This window comes from Microcebus murinus, chromosome 6, assembly GCF_040939455.1.
Source record: "Microcebus murinus isolate Inina chromosome 6, M.murinus_Inina_mat1.0, whole genome shotgun sequence".
Taxonomy (NCBI): domain Eukaryota; kingdom Metazoa; phylum Chordata; class Mammalia; order Primates; family Cheirogaleidae; genus Microcebus; species Microcebus murinus.
In genome coordinates, this window is record NC_134109.1 from 77,594,822 (window position 1) to 77,611,059 (window position 16,238).

A 16,238-nucleotide genomic window follows, 5' to 3' on the forward strand; every position below is an offset into this window, starting at 1 on the left:
TGTTCACTCTCTCTGGTGCTTAGAAGATAGCCTGGAAGACACAGGTGCTCTTTCAGTGATTCAATGTTTATTGAATGAATGAGTAGTTAATTGTCTACACCATGGGATCATACTGGGCACAAGAACCAGAGTACCCATTTTAGTCACACTTGGGCAGGAAGGCAGCCTTATCTCCTGGAGAAATAAAGAGCAGGTGCTGCCCCTTCAAACTGCCCAGAAATCAGATCCACTGAACCTACTGTTTCAGTAGGGCAGACTGGGCTATGAAACCCACACCCCCATCTAGGCTCTGAACTCTACAGGAATGATGAGAAACTGTTGCCACTCACCCACTGTGACATGCTGCCCCGCCCATCCTGTGTCAATAGCACAGTCATGACCTCTCGGAAGGTTCTGAGATTCTATTGGATGGTTCCAGTGGGGAAAGGTTATAGACTCTTCAGAAGCTAATTGACTAGGGCAGGATCAGGAAGACAATACACATCGGAAGAGAGGTAGAGTCTGTAGAAAAAAAAAATGGAGAAGAAGAGAAAACTAAGAGGAGGAGAGAGCCAAATAATTTACTTAGGCTTGGTTTTCTGAGCCCTCTTTAACACTGAAGATATTAATAACTGGAAATCCTTGCAGAGGCTGGGCTACAGAGCAGAGGTTACTTTTCAGGGCAGTTAGGAACCAACATCCATGCCCATGGGGCCTTATGGAAAACAACTGGGCCTAGAGCAAAAAGATACTTAAGACTGATGCCCTCTATTTCTTCTTACTGTCTTATGTAAATTTCCAAAGGGTTTTGTGTTGGTTCTATTCACCTCTGAATACATCTGCTAGCAAGACATACATTGCATTATCCTAACTGAATCCTTATTAAGGCATAATCAGATCATGGAAAGAAGAATCAGAGGTCTGGGTTTTGTCATGGCTAAAATGTGGAGATTGAAGGGAAGAAACCAGTTAACTTTGGGGGGACTCTTGGCTAGTTACTCTTTGCTTCATGAAGGGACTCATTTCCCCAACTCATCAGATACATCTCTGCTAGCATTTTAGGAACTACAATGGAAGAACACCAGGAAGATCAACTAGAGTATGAGTAAGTAATCATGATTATGCAAAGCCATAGCCAGGGACCAAGGTATGAAGCAGATCTATCTACTACTGACACCTTCTCTCACCTTCTGGTCTCCCTCTCCCCTCCTATTCCCATCCATTCACCTACCCCAAACCCTACCCCAAGCACTTTTCACCCTCCTGAAGTGGTAAGTATTGTAAATCCCCATCCAAGCCAGTCCTTCCACGTTAGCATTTTATTTTCCAATATCATGCTTCACTCCTACCCCAAAAAAAGTTCCTATTCCTCACTACCCTATTCCTGGTTAATTAATTCAAAGTCAAGCCAATGAATTAATTTACACAAAAGAAAAAGAAAATTTTATTGAGATCCTCCCATGTGCCAAGTAGCCTTTCTAGACTACTCTAGAGTTACCATTATTTCATCCAAATGTACTTGATAAGAGTGTATTGCATGAGAAGGTTTTGCAACCAATTTATCTAAGAAAAGATTGCCAAGAGAAATAATTCTCTCGATGCAAAGAGCTATTTAAAAAAGCAAATCTTCTCATGAAACCAGAGGGGAGGTGCACTATTATATTGAGCACTTTGGAGGAGAAAGCCTGGGAAAGACCTCCCTTGCTGACTGCGTTGAGAATTAGTGAAACAATTGTAGAGCATGAGTAGGAAACGTAGAATCTCAAGAATGAAAAAGGAAAGGTGTGTTCCCAGAAAGAGCAAGGTTAAAGAACTGCATGCATGTCTTCTAGATATCCCCTTTGGCCCAGTAATTATTGATCTTAAGATAACTGGCCTTTGTTCATTTGGGGGGCTGAGTCTATAGGTCAGAGAAAATGGAAATCTTAAGATTGGCCCAGTCAAAGAGAAACATTATCAGTTTGAACATGGACCTTGAAAGGGATATGCAGAGAATAGATGAAGCAAATCAGGAACTTCTTCTCAAAATCCAAGAGAGAGAAAATGAGATTCAGAGGTGAGTATTAGGGTTTCATGAGGGAAGCTCCCAATCCAAAGCAAGGGGTGGAAGAGAGGAGACGAAATTGGTTTTTCCTGGCTTGCTCTAAAAACCTATATCTTGTGTAGAAAAAAAAAAAACAAAAAAAACAAAAAAAAAAAACAATTTTCTTCTTCATTCTTTGGCACTTCTCTATGGCTTGAACACTGAAACATAGCAAGTTTCAAATAGATACCTAAAAGACCAATATTTACTCGAGTTGAGAAAACATTGAAGTGTTTCTCTTGGGAATCAGGTGAGTCTTACTTCTTGTGACTTTGAAGTGATTCTGATTCCATGAATTCATTAAAGACTTTCCAACTTGATATTCATGTACATCGTCATTGAAGTACCCTTGCAACTGATACCTGCATTTTATCAGTTCTGAAACTGCCAATCATGGGTCCTCACGGAGTGTGCTTCTGTTGTCCAGGCTGGAAAATGAGGTCACTCAGACCGGGGACCTGGCAGAAGAGGAGGAATGGGAGAAGGACAACTGCACCACAATGGAGCGGGAAACTGCCTTGCAGGAACTGGAGGAAGAAACAGCCAGACTTGTAAGTGAGAAGGTGGGAAGAGCCATTTAATAGCTTTTATTCCTCTAGCTGTCCCTCAACAACTGTCAGATAGTCCTATACAAAGAATAGTTACCACGACAGTCATGACAGAATTTGTCCATGCATGGAAGGGGATCTGTGGAGGGCAGGGTTTCTTTGGTGATGTTTAGTACTGGGAAGCCCCACAGATAGGCAGCTCCAACTCTGTTAAGTTGGTGTGTACACATTGCAGCATGCAAGTAGTGCATAGAAAAATATTGCTGAGATAAGACGGACGACAACCAACTGAACAAAAACAGGTGCTGGTGGACAGGTGCACACTTACACTCTGCTTCTTTCTCTCCGCAGGAAAGGAAGAATGAGACCCTGGTCCACAGTATAACAGAACTGCAAAAAAAGGTGAGGCGGGGCTCTTGCCTTCTCCAGTGCCCCCACAGCAGCCCCATGAATCCAAGAGGCAAGAGGGGCGACTGACCTTACATACCACCCACACGTCAGAGAGGCCTGTACTTGGAGTGGGTACTGCTCTCTGATCTACTCCCCTACGTCTGAGGCTCATGACCTACATGCCGTGGGTTTTCTCTGCAAATATGTGGTGAAGTGAGTAGATAGGATATCCATTGATTCCATGGGTTCTTCCTTCTCATATAAGAAAATCAATTCCAACAGGTACTCTATTGAAATGATTAACAGGGACCTTTGTGGCAAGACATGAATTTTACTTTCTGCAAAGATTAAAAAACAACAACATCGAAAACTTAATCCCTAAGGATTCCCTTTTCCTTGTCTAGACCTTTCCTTTTACCCCAACACCTCCTCAGAATACAGTGGACTTCCTATAATTACCTCACTCTCTACCCCAGGCCTGCATCCCTGAGTAACCCAGCATGAACTAGGGGTTCAGGGAGTATTTCTACCTTGAGTGGACTGTAACTGGTGACTAAGATCAGTGAGAACAAGACAGAGGTAGAACTAAGATGTTTCCACAAGGCACTGGGTATCTACCAAGAGACCATCTCCTGGCAGCTTTTATCAAGCATGTAGTTACCGATCCTCACATAGCAGAGAATGTCTTTGCCTTCCACATTTCTTAGCTTAATGTATTTTTTATTTAAAATGTCTTTTTTATTTCAAACTATAGCTTACAAGGAAATCACAAAAGATAACCAAGTGTGAACAAAGCAACCTAGATGGAACCCCAGAAGAGTCAAAGGTAAATGAAAAAGCAATCCTAAATGAGGTTGGGCTATGTGACCAGAAAACAAGCTGTTAGGGTGGAAACAATTGTCAAAGTTGGGACAAACTCTTGGTCGTGTTTGCCAATGTCAGGATTAAGCCTGGGCCACTAGGTGCTGAATTCTTCTCTGCCCTTAGTAAGGAATGTCACTCTGAAGCCTTATTTTTTGTTCTCTCTTTTCTTAGGAAAAGTAGGATACAAATGCACATATAAAATTTGAGGCGGTTGAAGTCCCTAGTTTATATCCTGGTCTCAGCGCCTAATTTAGTGTGCGAAGTTGAGCGATTTAATCACTTCCTCCCACCCTTAGCTCAAGAATTAAAAGAGACTGCGTATATAAAATATTCTTTCCTTTTCTGCATGGGCAAAACCCCAAAAATCCACGCAAATTATTATTTAAAAGTCTTGCTGAGGTTATATGTATGAATTCATAGAGGCAGAACTAGGATTTGTAAGTCTACTCAGTGCTAAGCAATTTGTACACTCTGTCATTGATTCTAATCCAGGAAAGGATTCATGCAATTAGTTACGCACAGATTTAGTGACCACTACCTGCTAAGCACATCATACAGTGGTTAGCATTTCTCTAATTGTGTTCCAGAGCTAAGCACATGGGACCAGCAACAGCATATCTAATTAAAAATAAATAATAAAATAAACAAAAAATAAGAATTAGAGACTTTTTTTTTATTCAGAGAACAGATCAAAATTTTTCTTGACACTTTCTCCAGAGTTACATCTTTGGCCTTGCTTTATCCTACACACTTTGTTATGTGTATGAAGCCTCTGAAGATATGGATACACTGAAAATGGAAACAGAAAATGAAAGTGTAGATGATGACTCCCCTACTTCTGCTAGCCAATTTAGTGTTGGTGGCCACATAAACAGGAGATCCAAAGCCACCAAGGAAGCTTTCTTGGCTGTGCTCATCCAGGAAAGTTATCTAGAAAGATATCTGGAAAAGAAGGCAGGACCCTGAGTACATATCAGGAAGAAATTGGAATTAAGAGTAGAAAGGGTCACGCAGACCCTTGACTACACTTGCTGTATGACTGTAGCGACCAGGGGACTGATTTTCTTTCAAGATCCCTCCTTTTGTCCGGAAGGTAAAGTCCAGAATTGAGTAATGACTTTTTTTTTTTTTTTTTTTTGAGACGGAGTTTCACTCTGTTGCGTGGGCTACAGTGCCCTGGCATCAACCTAACTCACAGCAACCTCAAACTTTCGGGCTCAAGCGATCCTCCTGCCTCAGCCTCCCAAGTAGTTGGGACTGCAGGCATGCACCACCACAGCTGGCTAATTTTTTCTATATATTTTTAGTTGGCCAATTAATTTCTTTCTATTTTTAGTAGATTCGGGGTCTCGCTTTTGCTCAGGCTGGTCTCAAACTCCTGACCTTGAGCAATCCTCCTGCCTTGGCCTCCCAGAGTGCTAGGATTACAGGCGTGAGGAGCAGTGACATTTTAAATCTGGCTGTGTCAGCTATATCAGGTGAGCTGAGCTGATAGAGGATAGAGTCCCAGGCTTTGTCAGAATAATGCTCATTATTTTGCTGGCAGCCCAGCCTTAAAGAATTCTAGAGTATTATTAATGCTCTAAACCACTCTCTTTTGCCCACGTATTTTGTCAAATTCTCAGGTAGGATCTCTAATTCTATGAACTATGCAGCATCTGTTTTGCTTCTGCTCCTCTGACATGCTGGTATTCAGTTCAGCAGCTTAGTGGGGTGCCTGCTCCAACCCCTTGTGACTCTCCCCATTGGATTGAAACCACAGCCCTCAGCACATCCGGCTGACTGGCCCTGGATGTAATTGACTCGAGGGGGAGGCAACTGTCAGAAGAGTCCTGATGTGAAACAATGACACCCACATGAAAGTGGGAACATCAGGGCTGCAAGGGGAAGGAAGGACGGTCATGGCCGCCCCACCTCCAACACGCATGAATGCGTCCATTCCTCCCTGTCCACCACCGCCGTTACAGCTGCCCTTCTGCAAGCCGCCATAGCTCGCACCTGGCAACTGGAGTCGTCTCTTCGCCAGTCTCCCTGCTCCTACCTTTACTCCCGAACAATCCATTTTTCAGACAAAGAAAAGGCTGTTCTTTTAAAAATATATAAAGCAGACTGTGTCTTTACACTTCAATCCCTCTCCTGGCCTCTGCAGTTAGAATAAAGAAGCAAACTCCTTCTGGAAGCCACAGGGCCCTACACCATCGAGGCCCTGTCTGCCTTTCCCCTCCCCATCACCCTCCTGCCAGTCTTCCCTGTGCTCCAGCAGCACGACTCCTTCACACATCAAGTCTGTGCTCCTTCCTGGTCTTGGGCCTGGCTATAGCCTCCCCATAGAACATGTTTCTTACAAATCTCCATTTGGCTAATATTTATCATTTAAATGTCAGATCAAGCATCATCTCATCAGAGGCCTTCGCCAACTACTGACCTCCGCCTCTCACACCAATCACTCCCACGCCCACCACTGTCTCTGATTAATCTGTTCTTATTTCCTTCATGGCACATCCTACCATCACATTGACTTATTTGCTGTGCCCCCCCCCCCCACTAGAATGTCAGCCCTGTGAGGGTAGACAGCCTGTCCATCCTGTCTGCCACTGTATCCTTAGTGCCACCCCCCCACACACACACACTTCACTCCAGCATGGTGGCTGATGTAGAATAGTCCTTTGCCAAATATTTTAAGGAAAGAAAAGAGGGAAGTAGAAATACGGGGAGGGAGAAAGGAGTGAGCAAACGCCTTGGATTCTCACTAACTGTATAAAAGAAAAGATGGAGTTTTTCAAGACTGATGTTATTTCTAAGAGAAATAGCTAAGTAAGGGAAGAAAGCTAAGAACTGAAGGTTCGGGGCAAAGGCAGCATCAGATGAACACTAACAGGTGGGGAGTATAAAAGAGCAGATTGACCAAGCAGCTGCAAAGGGCGCAGGACAGTTTAACTTCTCCCTCAGAGAGACATGTGAACTCGTGGCCCTGAGTTTCCTAAGCAGCATGGAATATAACCTTGGGCATAACACTCCATTCCTGCACAGTTTCACCTTGCAGGGTTACCAGTCTCCTTTGCTTTCTTTAGGCTAAGTTACAACAGCTGGAAGCTTCCTGTGCAGACCAAGAGAAAGAGCTGGTCAAGGTAACAACAAGGACTTCTCCTTAAGGAAGGAAAATTTGATCTTCAGACAATCTAATACACTCCTCAAATGATTGACTTGTAATGAGGTTCCAGATCCAAGGCCGTTATGGGGCTACAGAGGGGATAAAGAAATGGAAGATGAATGCAGTCCCCTAGGTTACCTTCTCATTAACATTTTACAGAATCCATTCTGTAGTCTGTCTCTTCCACATATTAGCATCTGTTCCTCTCCCGACTGCCCCCAGATAATTCCCATTTGGACTATAATTCCCATGTGGCTTGTTCATCCTCAAAAAAGAATAAAAAGGAAATAAATTGATAGGTATTGAAAAAAATGTTTAGAACAATTAGAAAGCCACATTTAAAGTCTGGGACACAAGAGGAAACATGTATGCTTTTGTTCTTACAGCAATTTACTGAGAGAAATTCATGACCAAATTTTGATTCCCCAGGTAATGGAGGAATATGCATTTGTGGCCCAGCTTTGTGAAGATCAAGCCCTCTGCATAAAGGTACAGCTTCTCAGTAAAGGGACAGCAAAGCTTTCGTTAAGGTACAGGGTGAAATGGAACCAGGCTTTTCAAAGACTGCAGTCTAGGACAATTTTAACTCTCCAAGGTGGCATTACCAAGAGACTTTAAGGCCATCAGCACCCCAATACCAATATCACTGTATTGTACTCTGACTCCCTGGTAATTACTGCCCTGGTCTCCCAATCTCTGTGCTCTTAAATTAAGAATTCACACTGCTGCTATTTATACTCCAATTATGCCCAGGAACCTGCCCGATGGTGAGAAAGTGAGAGACTGGGGAAGTGGTGGGATGTGGTCTACAAAAGCAGAGAGAGTGGCAGTGGAAATACTAAACATCCATGGTATGATGTAGTAATAAGTGCTTGCTATGCCTAGAAAAATTATAAAGCTTCTAAGTAGTAACTGTGGCATCCTTTATTTCTCTTTAAAGAAATACCAGGAAACTTTGAGGAAAATAGAAGAAGAACTAGAGACTCGGTTCCTTGAGAGAGAAGTGTGAGCTTTGGCAAACAAAGGAACATCCTGGTTTTAGTGGTAACTCCACCTCGGCCTGAGCCAGAGCACATGGTTCTTGGACCAAATCCTACTTGGAATTGAATGAGCCCCAACGCCACATGTTGTTCCCCTCTGTTGATGGTCTGATTGACCCCTGCTAGACCACACCAACTTTAAAATTCTGGTCCTTCCCCGATCCTTCTTAAAAGACTGCAGAAACATGGCTCCCTTCATAATTTCATCACATTATCACATTACTATTTGGGTTTATATTAAGAGCAGAAATATGTCCTTTAAAAAGTGTTAGTGGTCAGCACCTAGATAAGTAGAGTATTCCTTATATTTCACAGAAAGTCTTTAAAACTAACACCATCCTCACTACCCCCAAATATACGGAGATGGAATAGGCATAAAACTTATCTACAGATACACACAACACCTACCACATTATAAAACTCAGAACTGTGTGCTGTATGGAACTATGAACATTTGAAATTAGAAATGATAAAGAGAAAACTTCCTCCTCCAAAAAGTACTAAGTTTGTCAAGAGTCTAAGTGGTAAGAAACCAAAACCAAAATGTTCACCTCCATTTCTTGACGCTTTTTGTAAGTTAAATCTTAACTCAGCCAGAAATATTTCAATTTATTCGATATTTTAGAAATCTTGAAATCAAGAACAAGAGACCAGAATGGTAGATAGCCTCTAAACAGGCCACGTACAAGCTGTAGCCTAGGGTCCAGGGTCTTGGGACCTGCAGGTCCTTGCTCCTAAAGGACACCTTCAAGTCTCTCAAGATCCTTGCTCAGCATTTGGTTATGGCTTGACTACTAAGCTAAGATTCCAGAACAGGGTTGCCTACTAGAATTTTCTATGCTATTCAATAGGTAACCACTAAATCCACGTGACTATTGAGTACATGGGATATGGTTAGTGTGACTGAGGAACTGTATTTTTATTTTAATTAGTTTAAAGTTAAATAGCTACAGGCAGCCAGTGGCTACAATATTGAGCAGTGCAGCTTTAGAATATAAAGCTGTTTTTAAATAACCATCACGCAGTATGAGTATTTAAGTGCCCTTTATTCAATCCCTGTCTTGTTTCTTTTCTCCCTAGATCAAAAGTCTTGAGCATGAACCCTGCAGTAAAAGAAGATAACAGCCAAAATAAGGCAAGCTCTCCACTCCTCCTTCAATGTCTCTCCACATCATTGCCTTTCAAAGAAGTTTTCAAAGCCTGCAGGCCACCAAGGACATACCCAATCTTCCCATGTGCATATTCCAAGAACAGTACCAACTATAATTCCAAAGCATTCCAACCCTACAAAAACAAACAAACAAACAAGATGCTAAGGACAATCTGTCTTCCTTTCTTACAGCCATACAGATGACAAATTTGCAAAAAAAAAAAATTAGCCTAAGACCTAAGAGGATTTACAACGAAAGCAGGAAGGGACCTTGAGGGTATGCTATATAGAAAGGAGGCAAATACTTGGCACATACACCACCCCTCCCATCTCCTGCAATCACAGCACTCTTTCCTGATGATCCCAACACAGTTCTGAATCTTTCACAACACAGAGCACCAGGCATCTGTCACCATCTAGTCACACAGTTGGCCTGTGAGATAAAACATAGGAAGCCATTGCTTCTTTATGTTACAGTTTCAGTATCTGTTCCTATCTCACACCATGAAGTCACCAGCACACATGCAAACGTCTGAAGGAGACAGAACAATTGGATACAGGACACTGGTCCCCTAGGCCTGCTTGATGTCTTCTGGCAGCAGGCATATAGAGTTAAAAGTTAAACTTTTGCTGGGCTTTTGTAATTTATATCGGCTCTTAGAGCCAAGGCTGACAATCACCAGAAATTATATGTAGTTTCCAGATAAATGGTCTTAATAACCTCAGAAAAGAGAACTCATCTCTTCCTTAAAAGCAAATATCAACAAATATCCCAGCCATTGTCTTGGGGCCATCCGCATGTTTGGATGGATGGTAGACCATGTCCACAATTCCCATTGTCTTGAACAAGTCATTCCGGCCCCCAAGCTTGCATATTCTACTCAGCAAACAAAACTCCTGAAATTAACTGGATCTACCTCTCTAGAACCGAGTTTGGCAGGGCCTGATGTGTCCCACCATCTATTCCCAGTGGCCCGTCAAAGTATTCCTTCTGCCACCTATCAGAGAAAAAAACAGAGTTGTCTTCATCAAGCTAGTCAGAATCCCATGCTGGTTCAATGGTCTAGAGATGTTTGAGCAACTCTACAGAGAGGCCACCCAAGCAACGGACTGTCTAGCACACCACTTTATCTTACCAACCTCTAGAACCAAATTTGTAATCCTGAAAGTTCCTTTCTAATTCCAATTCTTCATTTCCACAGGCCTAAAATGTGATCATAATTCTTCTTTATTAATCTCTCAAGGAAGTTAAAAGGACAATGAAATAACTGAGAATCCTTTTTCCTTTTTTTAACTCTAATTTTATAACAGATTACTGAGAAAATATTTTGAAAGAGGGATGCCACAGAAATCCAGGATATAGTCTCAATTTATATTTTGATAGCTTTTAAAACTTACCTCTTAGTATATGCTTGTATTGCTTTCATAGCCTATTTTTCACAGGCTCTAAGGGTCACTGGCTGAGTGGAAGGTAAAATGGTATAGTTGAGGGAGCCAAGAGTATGGATTCAAAGGACCCAGGTCCCAGGCCTGGCCCTGCCACTTACTATATGACCTTGGGCAACATACTTTACCTTTCTATGCGTTAGTTTATTCACATCAGTATGTAAAAATGTAAGACAAATAATAATTAATACACAAAAAGCTTTTGTCTTTGAAAATTACATGTGTTTATGCATATAAAAGAATTTGTAAAATAATATTATTTGATGCTATCTTCCAGAAATTGGTTATTTATCAATGTCCTTTCTTCTTCTACCAGGGTAATTCTATCCAAAAGAAAGCAACATTATTCAGCAAAAGGTAAGTAAAATTTCTTCAAGGAAACTTCCTGGAAAACTGGGTGTTCTACTTAGCCATCCTGGCAGAGAGCAAAGTCTTGACAGATATACTTTGTATATGCATATGAACACACACACACACACACACACACACACACACAGTCAAGTCAGCAAACTAGTGTCACTGACTACATTTCCGAATTCTAATGTCATGACTTACTTGTTTAAAGGTAATTCGTAATTGTGACTTTGCATTATTAGAAATCAACAGCCTAGTAGAAATGAGAAGCAGGAATCTGATCATCTGAGAGAGATGTGGTAAATCTCATATTCATTCCCTTTTCCCTTTAACAGTTTGAATCAGCTTGATACAGCTGGTTTCCTACTAGCATCAGTAGATTAGAGATGAAAAGAGGACTGCTAGATGCAAGGATACCACTGCCTAGCAGCAGATGGAAGAGAGAGACAAGAACTGTGAAAAAGAGCATCTCACAGTAGTATCCAACACATAATAATTGTTCAAAACTACTTGTTAAACTGAATAAGAACTTAGGATTCAAACACCTGAGTGGATATTAGTCCTGAGGGAATCACTGTGATAGCAAAGTAAAATTGGTATTCAGGAAGCCCCTATATTTTTAAGAAAAGGTCAAATTATGTTCAATATAATCTGTTTAAGAAGGCATAAGGAAACATATATTCAAAGGGGTATGAAATATGATTTAGAAAGAGTCCTATCAAAATGGTTAACATAAAATTATCAGTATTTAAAGGTCAGCTTCAATTGTCTGGAAAATTTGCTTAAGGAGAATACTCCTTCATACTGGATAAACAAAATATTACATATTTCAATATTCCTAAATATAACATCCCTAAAACAACTAGAAGAATCTTTTCCATAACTCTTAGGCTGCCCTCTTATACTTTGACACCAAGCATGGAATTGCTTGTGTGTACTCCTAGGATGAGGATTGTCTGCCTTAAAAAGTGTTTATATCCTGAAGGGAACCTAGCTAACGACATCCTGCAAGTCATCATGTCAAACTACAAATGTCTTTCCTCTTGCTCTACTCCAACATCTTGTGGGGCACTGGTATATTGGGCACTAACTCAAGAGACAAGAAATCTAGACTATTCCCAGGATTTTCCCTGGGAATACAATCCCAAGAACCTTCTCATAAATATTGTATCCAGTTTTAGGGAGAGTGGTAGAAAGAGGTTTGTCAAGGGCTTTTGATTCTAATTCTGACCAAGGTACTCTACACTGGAATAAATACTGGCTCCTGTCACCTAGATCAACCCTAAGGGAAAACTTGAGAAAACTGGTGGGGAAGAGGCTATTTCTGACTGCTGAGTGAAGGTGGCTAGTGAATTTGTCTTGAGGCAAAGGCAGCCCAGAACAGGGAGGTTAAAGCAATACAGAAAGGAAACAGTGGAGATGCTCATGCAAATCATATCAAAACCACCTAAAAAGGCCTAAATAATTTGTCAGTTAAAGAAAAAATCAAGACCACTATAGGGAGGTTTTTAGAAATTTATTAGGAAATATTAAAGATAACAAGAATGAAAGAAAAGAAATAATATAATCATGGATAGAAAATTTTATATCTTAAAAATGCCAATTGTCTCCAAATGATTAATACATGTGATTCAGTTCCAAACTCCCCAGAAGATTTTTTATGGAATTGAATAATGTAATTTTTAAATACACTGAGTATGGAAGAGTAAAGGGTCAAGAATAACCTGGACAGTTTTAAAGAAGAACAGAAAGTGGAAAATATGCCCTTCCAGATATCAGGACTTACATGAAGCTAGAATAATTATAATAGTGTGGTATTGGCACAGGAATAAGACAATTGACCAGTGGAATAGAACAAAGAGTTCAGAAATAGTGCACATAGAGAACTGTGTGACAGTGATTGCAAGTCAGAGGGGAAAAGAAGAACTGTTCAATAAAAACAGTAGGGGGAAAAGATTATTCACATGCAAAAAAAAATGAGATTGGATCACTCTATACAGTATATGCAGAAAGCAAGCCCAGATATGATAAAGACATAAGTGTCAAAAAAATTCTTTAAAAATGTATTATTTATCTATTGCTGCATAATAAATCACCCTAAAACTTAGTGGCTTCAAACAATAAACATTTATTATTTCCCAATTTCTATGGGCCAGGAATCTGTGATCTGCTTAGCTAAGTGGTTCTAGCTCAGTGTCTGTCATGAGATTGTGGTTAGGATGTTGACCCAGACTGCAGAAGGCTGGCCTGGAGCTAGAGGTTCTATTTCCAAGATAACTTACTCACACAGTCTAGTAGTTGGCAGGAGGTCTCAGTTCCTCACCACATAGAACTTTCAACAGGGCCCCCTGGGTGTCCTCACAACCCTACAGCTGGCTTCCTCGGAAGAGTAAGGAGGAAACTGTGATACTTTATGGCTTATTCTAGGAAGACACCCACTGTGACTTCCACCACATTCCATTCTTTAGAAGTGAGTCCTTAAGTCCAGTTCACACTCAGGGGAACCTCTTAAAGAGAGGAGTAACAAGGAAGTTTTAGACATATTTTTAAACTACCATAGACTTTTAATAGAAAGATAAGTACCTATCAGGCCTTGGGCTGGGGGATGATTTTTTAAAACAGGACGTAGAAAGTATTGCTTCTAATTAAAGAAAACATTGAAAAAACTAGACCTCATTAAATTTAAGAACTTTCATTCTTTAACACCTTAGAGCAAGTGAAAGTTACAAAGTTGGGAGAATATATAACGATATACCCAACGGAAAAGGATTGATACCAAGAACATATAAAGAACCCCTACAAATCAATAAGAAAAGCCCAAACCACATAGTAGATAAATGAGCAAGAAGAAACATGTAAGACCAATAAACCTACGAACAGGTGTTCAGCATCGTTGTTCATCAGGGAAATACAAATAGAGACCACAATGAGATGTTACTTTATGCCGATTTAACCAGCAAAATTTTAAAAAATCTGACAGTATCGAGTATTGGAGAGGATGTGGTTGCACAGAAATGAACACCTTGCTGGTAGGGTATAAATTATGCAACTACTTTGGCAAACAATTTGCCACAACAAAAATAAACAAAACAAGAATTAAGAGAATAAGATTATTTTAGATAGTGACAAAGGCTACAAAGAAAAGAAAAGGTGGTGATGGAGAGAGAATAACAGGCCAGCATGTGGGAAGAAGCTGCCTTTCTAAAGGGTTGTCAGCAAAGGAGACAACAGTTCATGGAAGACATTTGAATACAAAGAAGGAGCCAGATGTGCATTCAGGTATGATTTATTTACTTTTTGTTGTTGGTGTTCCAAGTTTCCTAACCTTTGCTTAACCATTTTTTGACTTTCTCTTTTCAGGATTTTTCGCTATCTCTTTTTCACCACTCTATTTTTCATCAGACTGCTGAGCTACATGTTTTTCCATTTAAGTTTTATAAATCCAGATCTCCTTGTCATTATACTGCCCAAGATCCTGAGCAGGAGTATCTTGTGGAAGCTAAGAAGCTTCCTCTTTCCATCTCTCACCCTTGAGACGGAGGACATGTTACCTCACTGATCCCTAAGAAGTATCCTTGAGTGACAGAAGGCAAGTGGGATCCGAGTCTGGAGATGGTAGATGGTGGAACTCGTGGAGGGAAGTGGTTTTCTTGTTTTCCCCTTGAGGTTTGCCTACTTCACTACCTTCTGTCTCCATGCCGTCTTTCCAGTGTTAACTGTGCCCAGTAAAGAGCTCTGTCAATAGGTTTCTGTGGCTATATGGATAAGCTGAATAGTACCCGATAGTAAGCAAATTTGACCATTTTGGCAATCATATTAAGATGAAGAAAAGTTAGAGTTGATTGATTTTTCAAGTGAATCTCAAAATTCTAAGAGACTAGATCCCTGGAATGCAGATGATTGCTCACCGTTTATGTTAGTTAGAACTCTTAGGGTGTGAGTGACCTTAGCTTAAGCTCGCGTATAGCAAATACATAAAGATTTATATTTATATATTTAAATGCAAGTATGGAATACAAAATCCATGAATAGATCTGGAGTTTCAGGCACAGCTGGAGCCAGAAGCCTCAAAACGATGTCATGGGGGCTTTCTCGTTTTCTCTGCTCTCTTTGAGTGGGCATCTCCTTTGAGTGGCAAGATGGCTGCCAACAGCCCAAATGCTGCACTGACAGATTAGCAGCCTAAGCAGAAGGAAAGTCTTCTCCAATAGCTACAGCAGGAAAGTCCAGAGAAGGACATAAACTGGCTTCTCTGGGGTCAATGTCCTTCCCTTGTCCCACAGTCAGCGCTGCCAAAGGGATGGAAGTGTTCCAAGCATGAGTCTATGTCCAACCCCAGAGGTAAAGGGAGGAGAAAGAGAGAAGGAAATCCCTAAACTATATGGAATTTGTTTCCCATAGGAAAGGGGGCTCAGTTCCCAGAGACGAGGAAAGGGATGCCAGGCAGGCAAAACTCCCGATGTCCACTTAATTGCTAAACTCTACCAATTAAATATACTCTTAAAGTTGTAGCTCAATTCATGTATCTTCCCACCAGCAAAAATGATAATTTCTCAAGATCATAGATGAGATACTGTCAAACTACTGCAAAGAGCTCAGTGGTAGAACCATGTAAATCAGATTGCTAAAGTAAACGAGCATTCTGAAATAAATAGTACCTGCCTGGTATTATTTGTTTCACCAATTCAGGAGAGCTTATGTACGGTCACATCTTTTATTTCACCAATCAATTGCTGAAACACCCACATGCCTTATTAACAGAATATATTCTAACTTCCTCTTGAAGTTTTCCCTCCCTCCTAAATTATCAGGAGCCTTGACAGCTGTGAGGTTCAAGGGCAGGGAAGGGTCATCCTGGCTTCCACACCAGCCAGGAACAAACTTGCAACTCCTTGGTCCACTGCCATTGCTTCATGAGACCACACGATGTCACTGTTGAAAAGTGGTCCTACACAAGGTGATCAAATAATTTGTTGTACAAATTGAGACACATTTGACAATAGAAAGAAATACCATTAATAATTATTCCAGTACAAGAGAAATCAGACAGGATTGTTTGAGGAAACCAGGACATATGGTTATCTTAATGTAGTTTAAGATCCTATTCACCGTGTGTATTTTGCTGAGGTGGGTGGACCCCATTCTTCAATGTTAACTGCAGCCAAAGGTGCCCCATGCTCAGGATTCCAGCGCCAGACTCAAGGTGCACCTCTCCTCCTGTTCAAATACCCAG

The 16,238-nt window shown here is 40.9% G+C and overlaps 1 protein-coding gene across 9 annotated transcripts; it reads left to right on the forward strand.

Annotated features, from left to right (window-relative positions):
- Positions 1 to 375: 375 nt before the first annotated feature.
- TMCO5A (transmembrane and coiled-coil domains 5A) lies at positions 376 to 14,752 on the forward strand. Of its 9 annotated transcripts, none has more exons than XM_012766369.3 (12): positions 376 to 494; positions 1,034 to 1,084; positions 1,870 to 2,035; positions 2,490 to 2,625; positions 2,962 to 3,012; positions 3,755 to 3,826; positions 6,936 to 6,992; positions 7,445 to 7,504; positions 7,956 to 8,020; positions 9,136 to 9,190; positions 10,968 to 11,008; positions 14,366 to 14,752. In XM_012766369.3, the coding sequence occupies exons 3-12, from the start codon at positions 1,896 to 1,898 to the stop codon at positions 14,562 to 14,564; spliced, it is 876 nt and encodes a 291-aa protein (XP_012621823.1). In that variant the 5' UTR covers positions 376 to 494; positions 1,034 to 1,084; positions 1,870 to 1,895; the 3' UTR covers positions 14,565 to 14,752. The 9 variants fall into 9 exon arrangements, with proteins under 9 accessions (XP_012621823.1, XP_012621821.1, XP_012621818.1 ...); XM_012766367.3 differs by having other exon boundaries at positions 1,879 to 2,035; XM_012766364.3 differs by having other exon boundaries at positions 1,886 to 2,035.
- The last annotated feature ends 1,486 nt before the right edge of the window (positions 14,753 to 16,238 follow it).

Coding starts and splice junctions, on each gene's coding strand:
- TMCO5A (XM_012766364.3), top strand. CDS start 1,050: ATGGAAGAACACCAGGAAGATCAACTAGAGTATGA. Junction 3,013..3,754: donor TAACAGAACTGCAAAAAAAG/GTGAGGCGGGGC, acceptor TTCAAACTATAG/CTTACAAGGAAATCACAAAA. Junction 6,993..7,444: donor AAGAGAAAGAGCTGGTCAAG/GTAACAACAAGG, acceptor TTGATTCCCCAG/GTAATGGAGGAATATGCATT.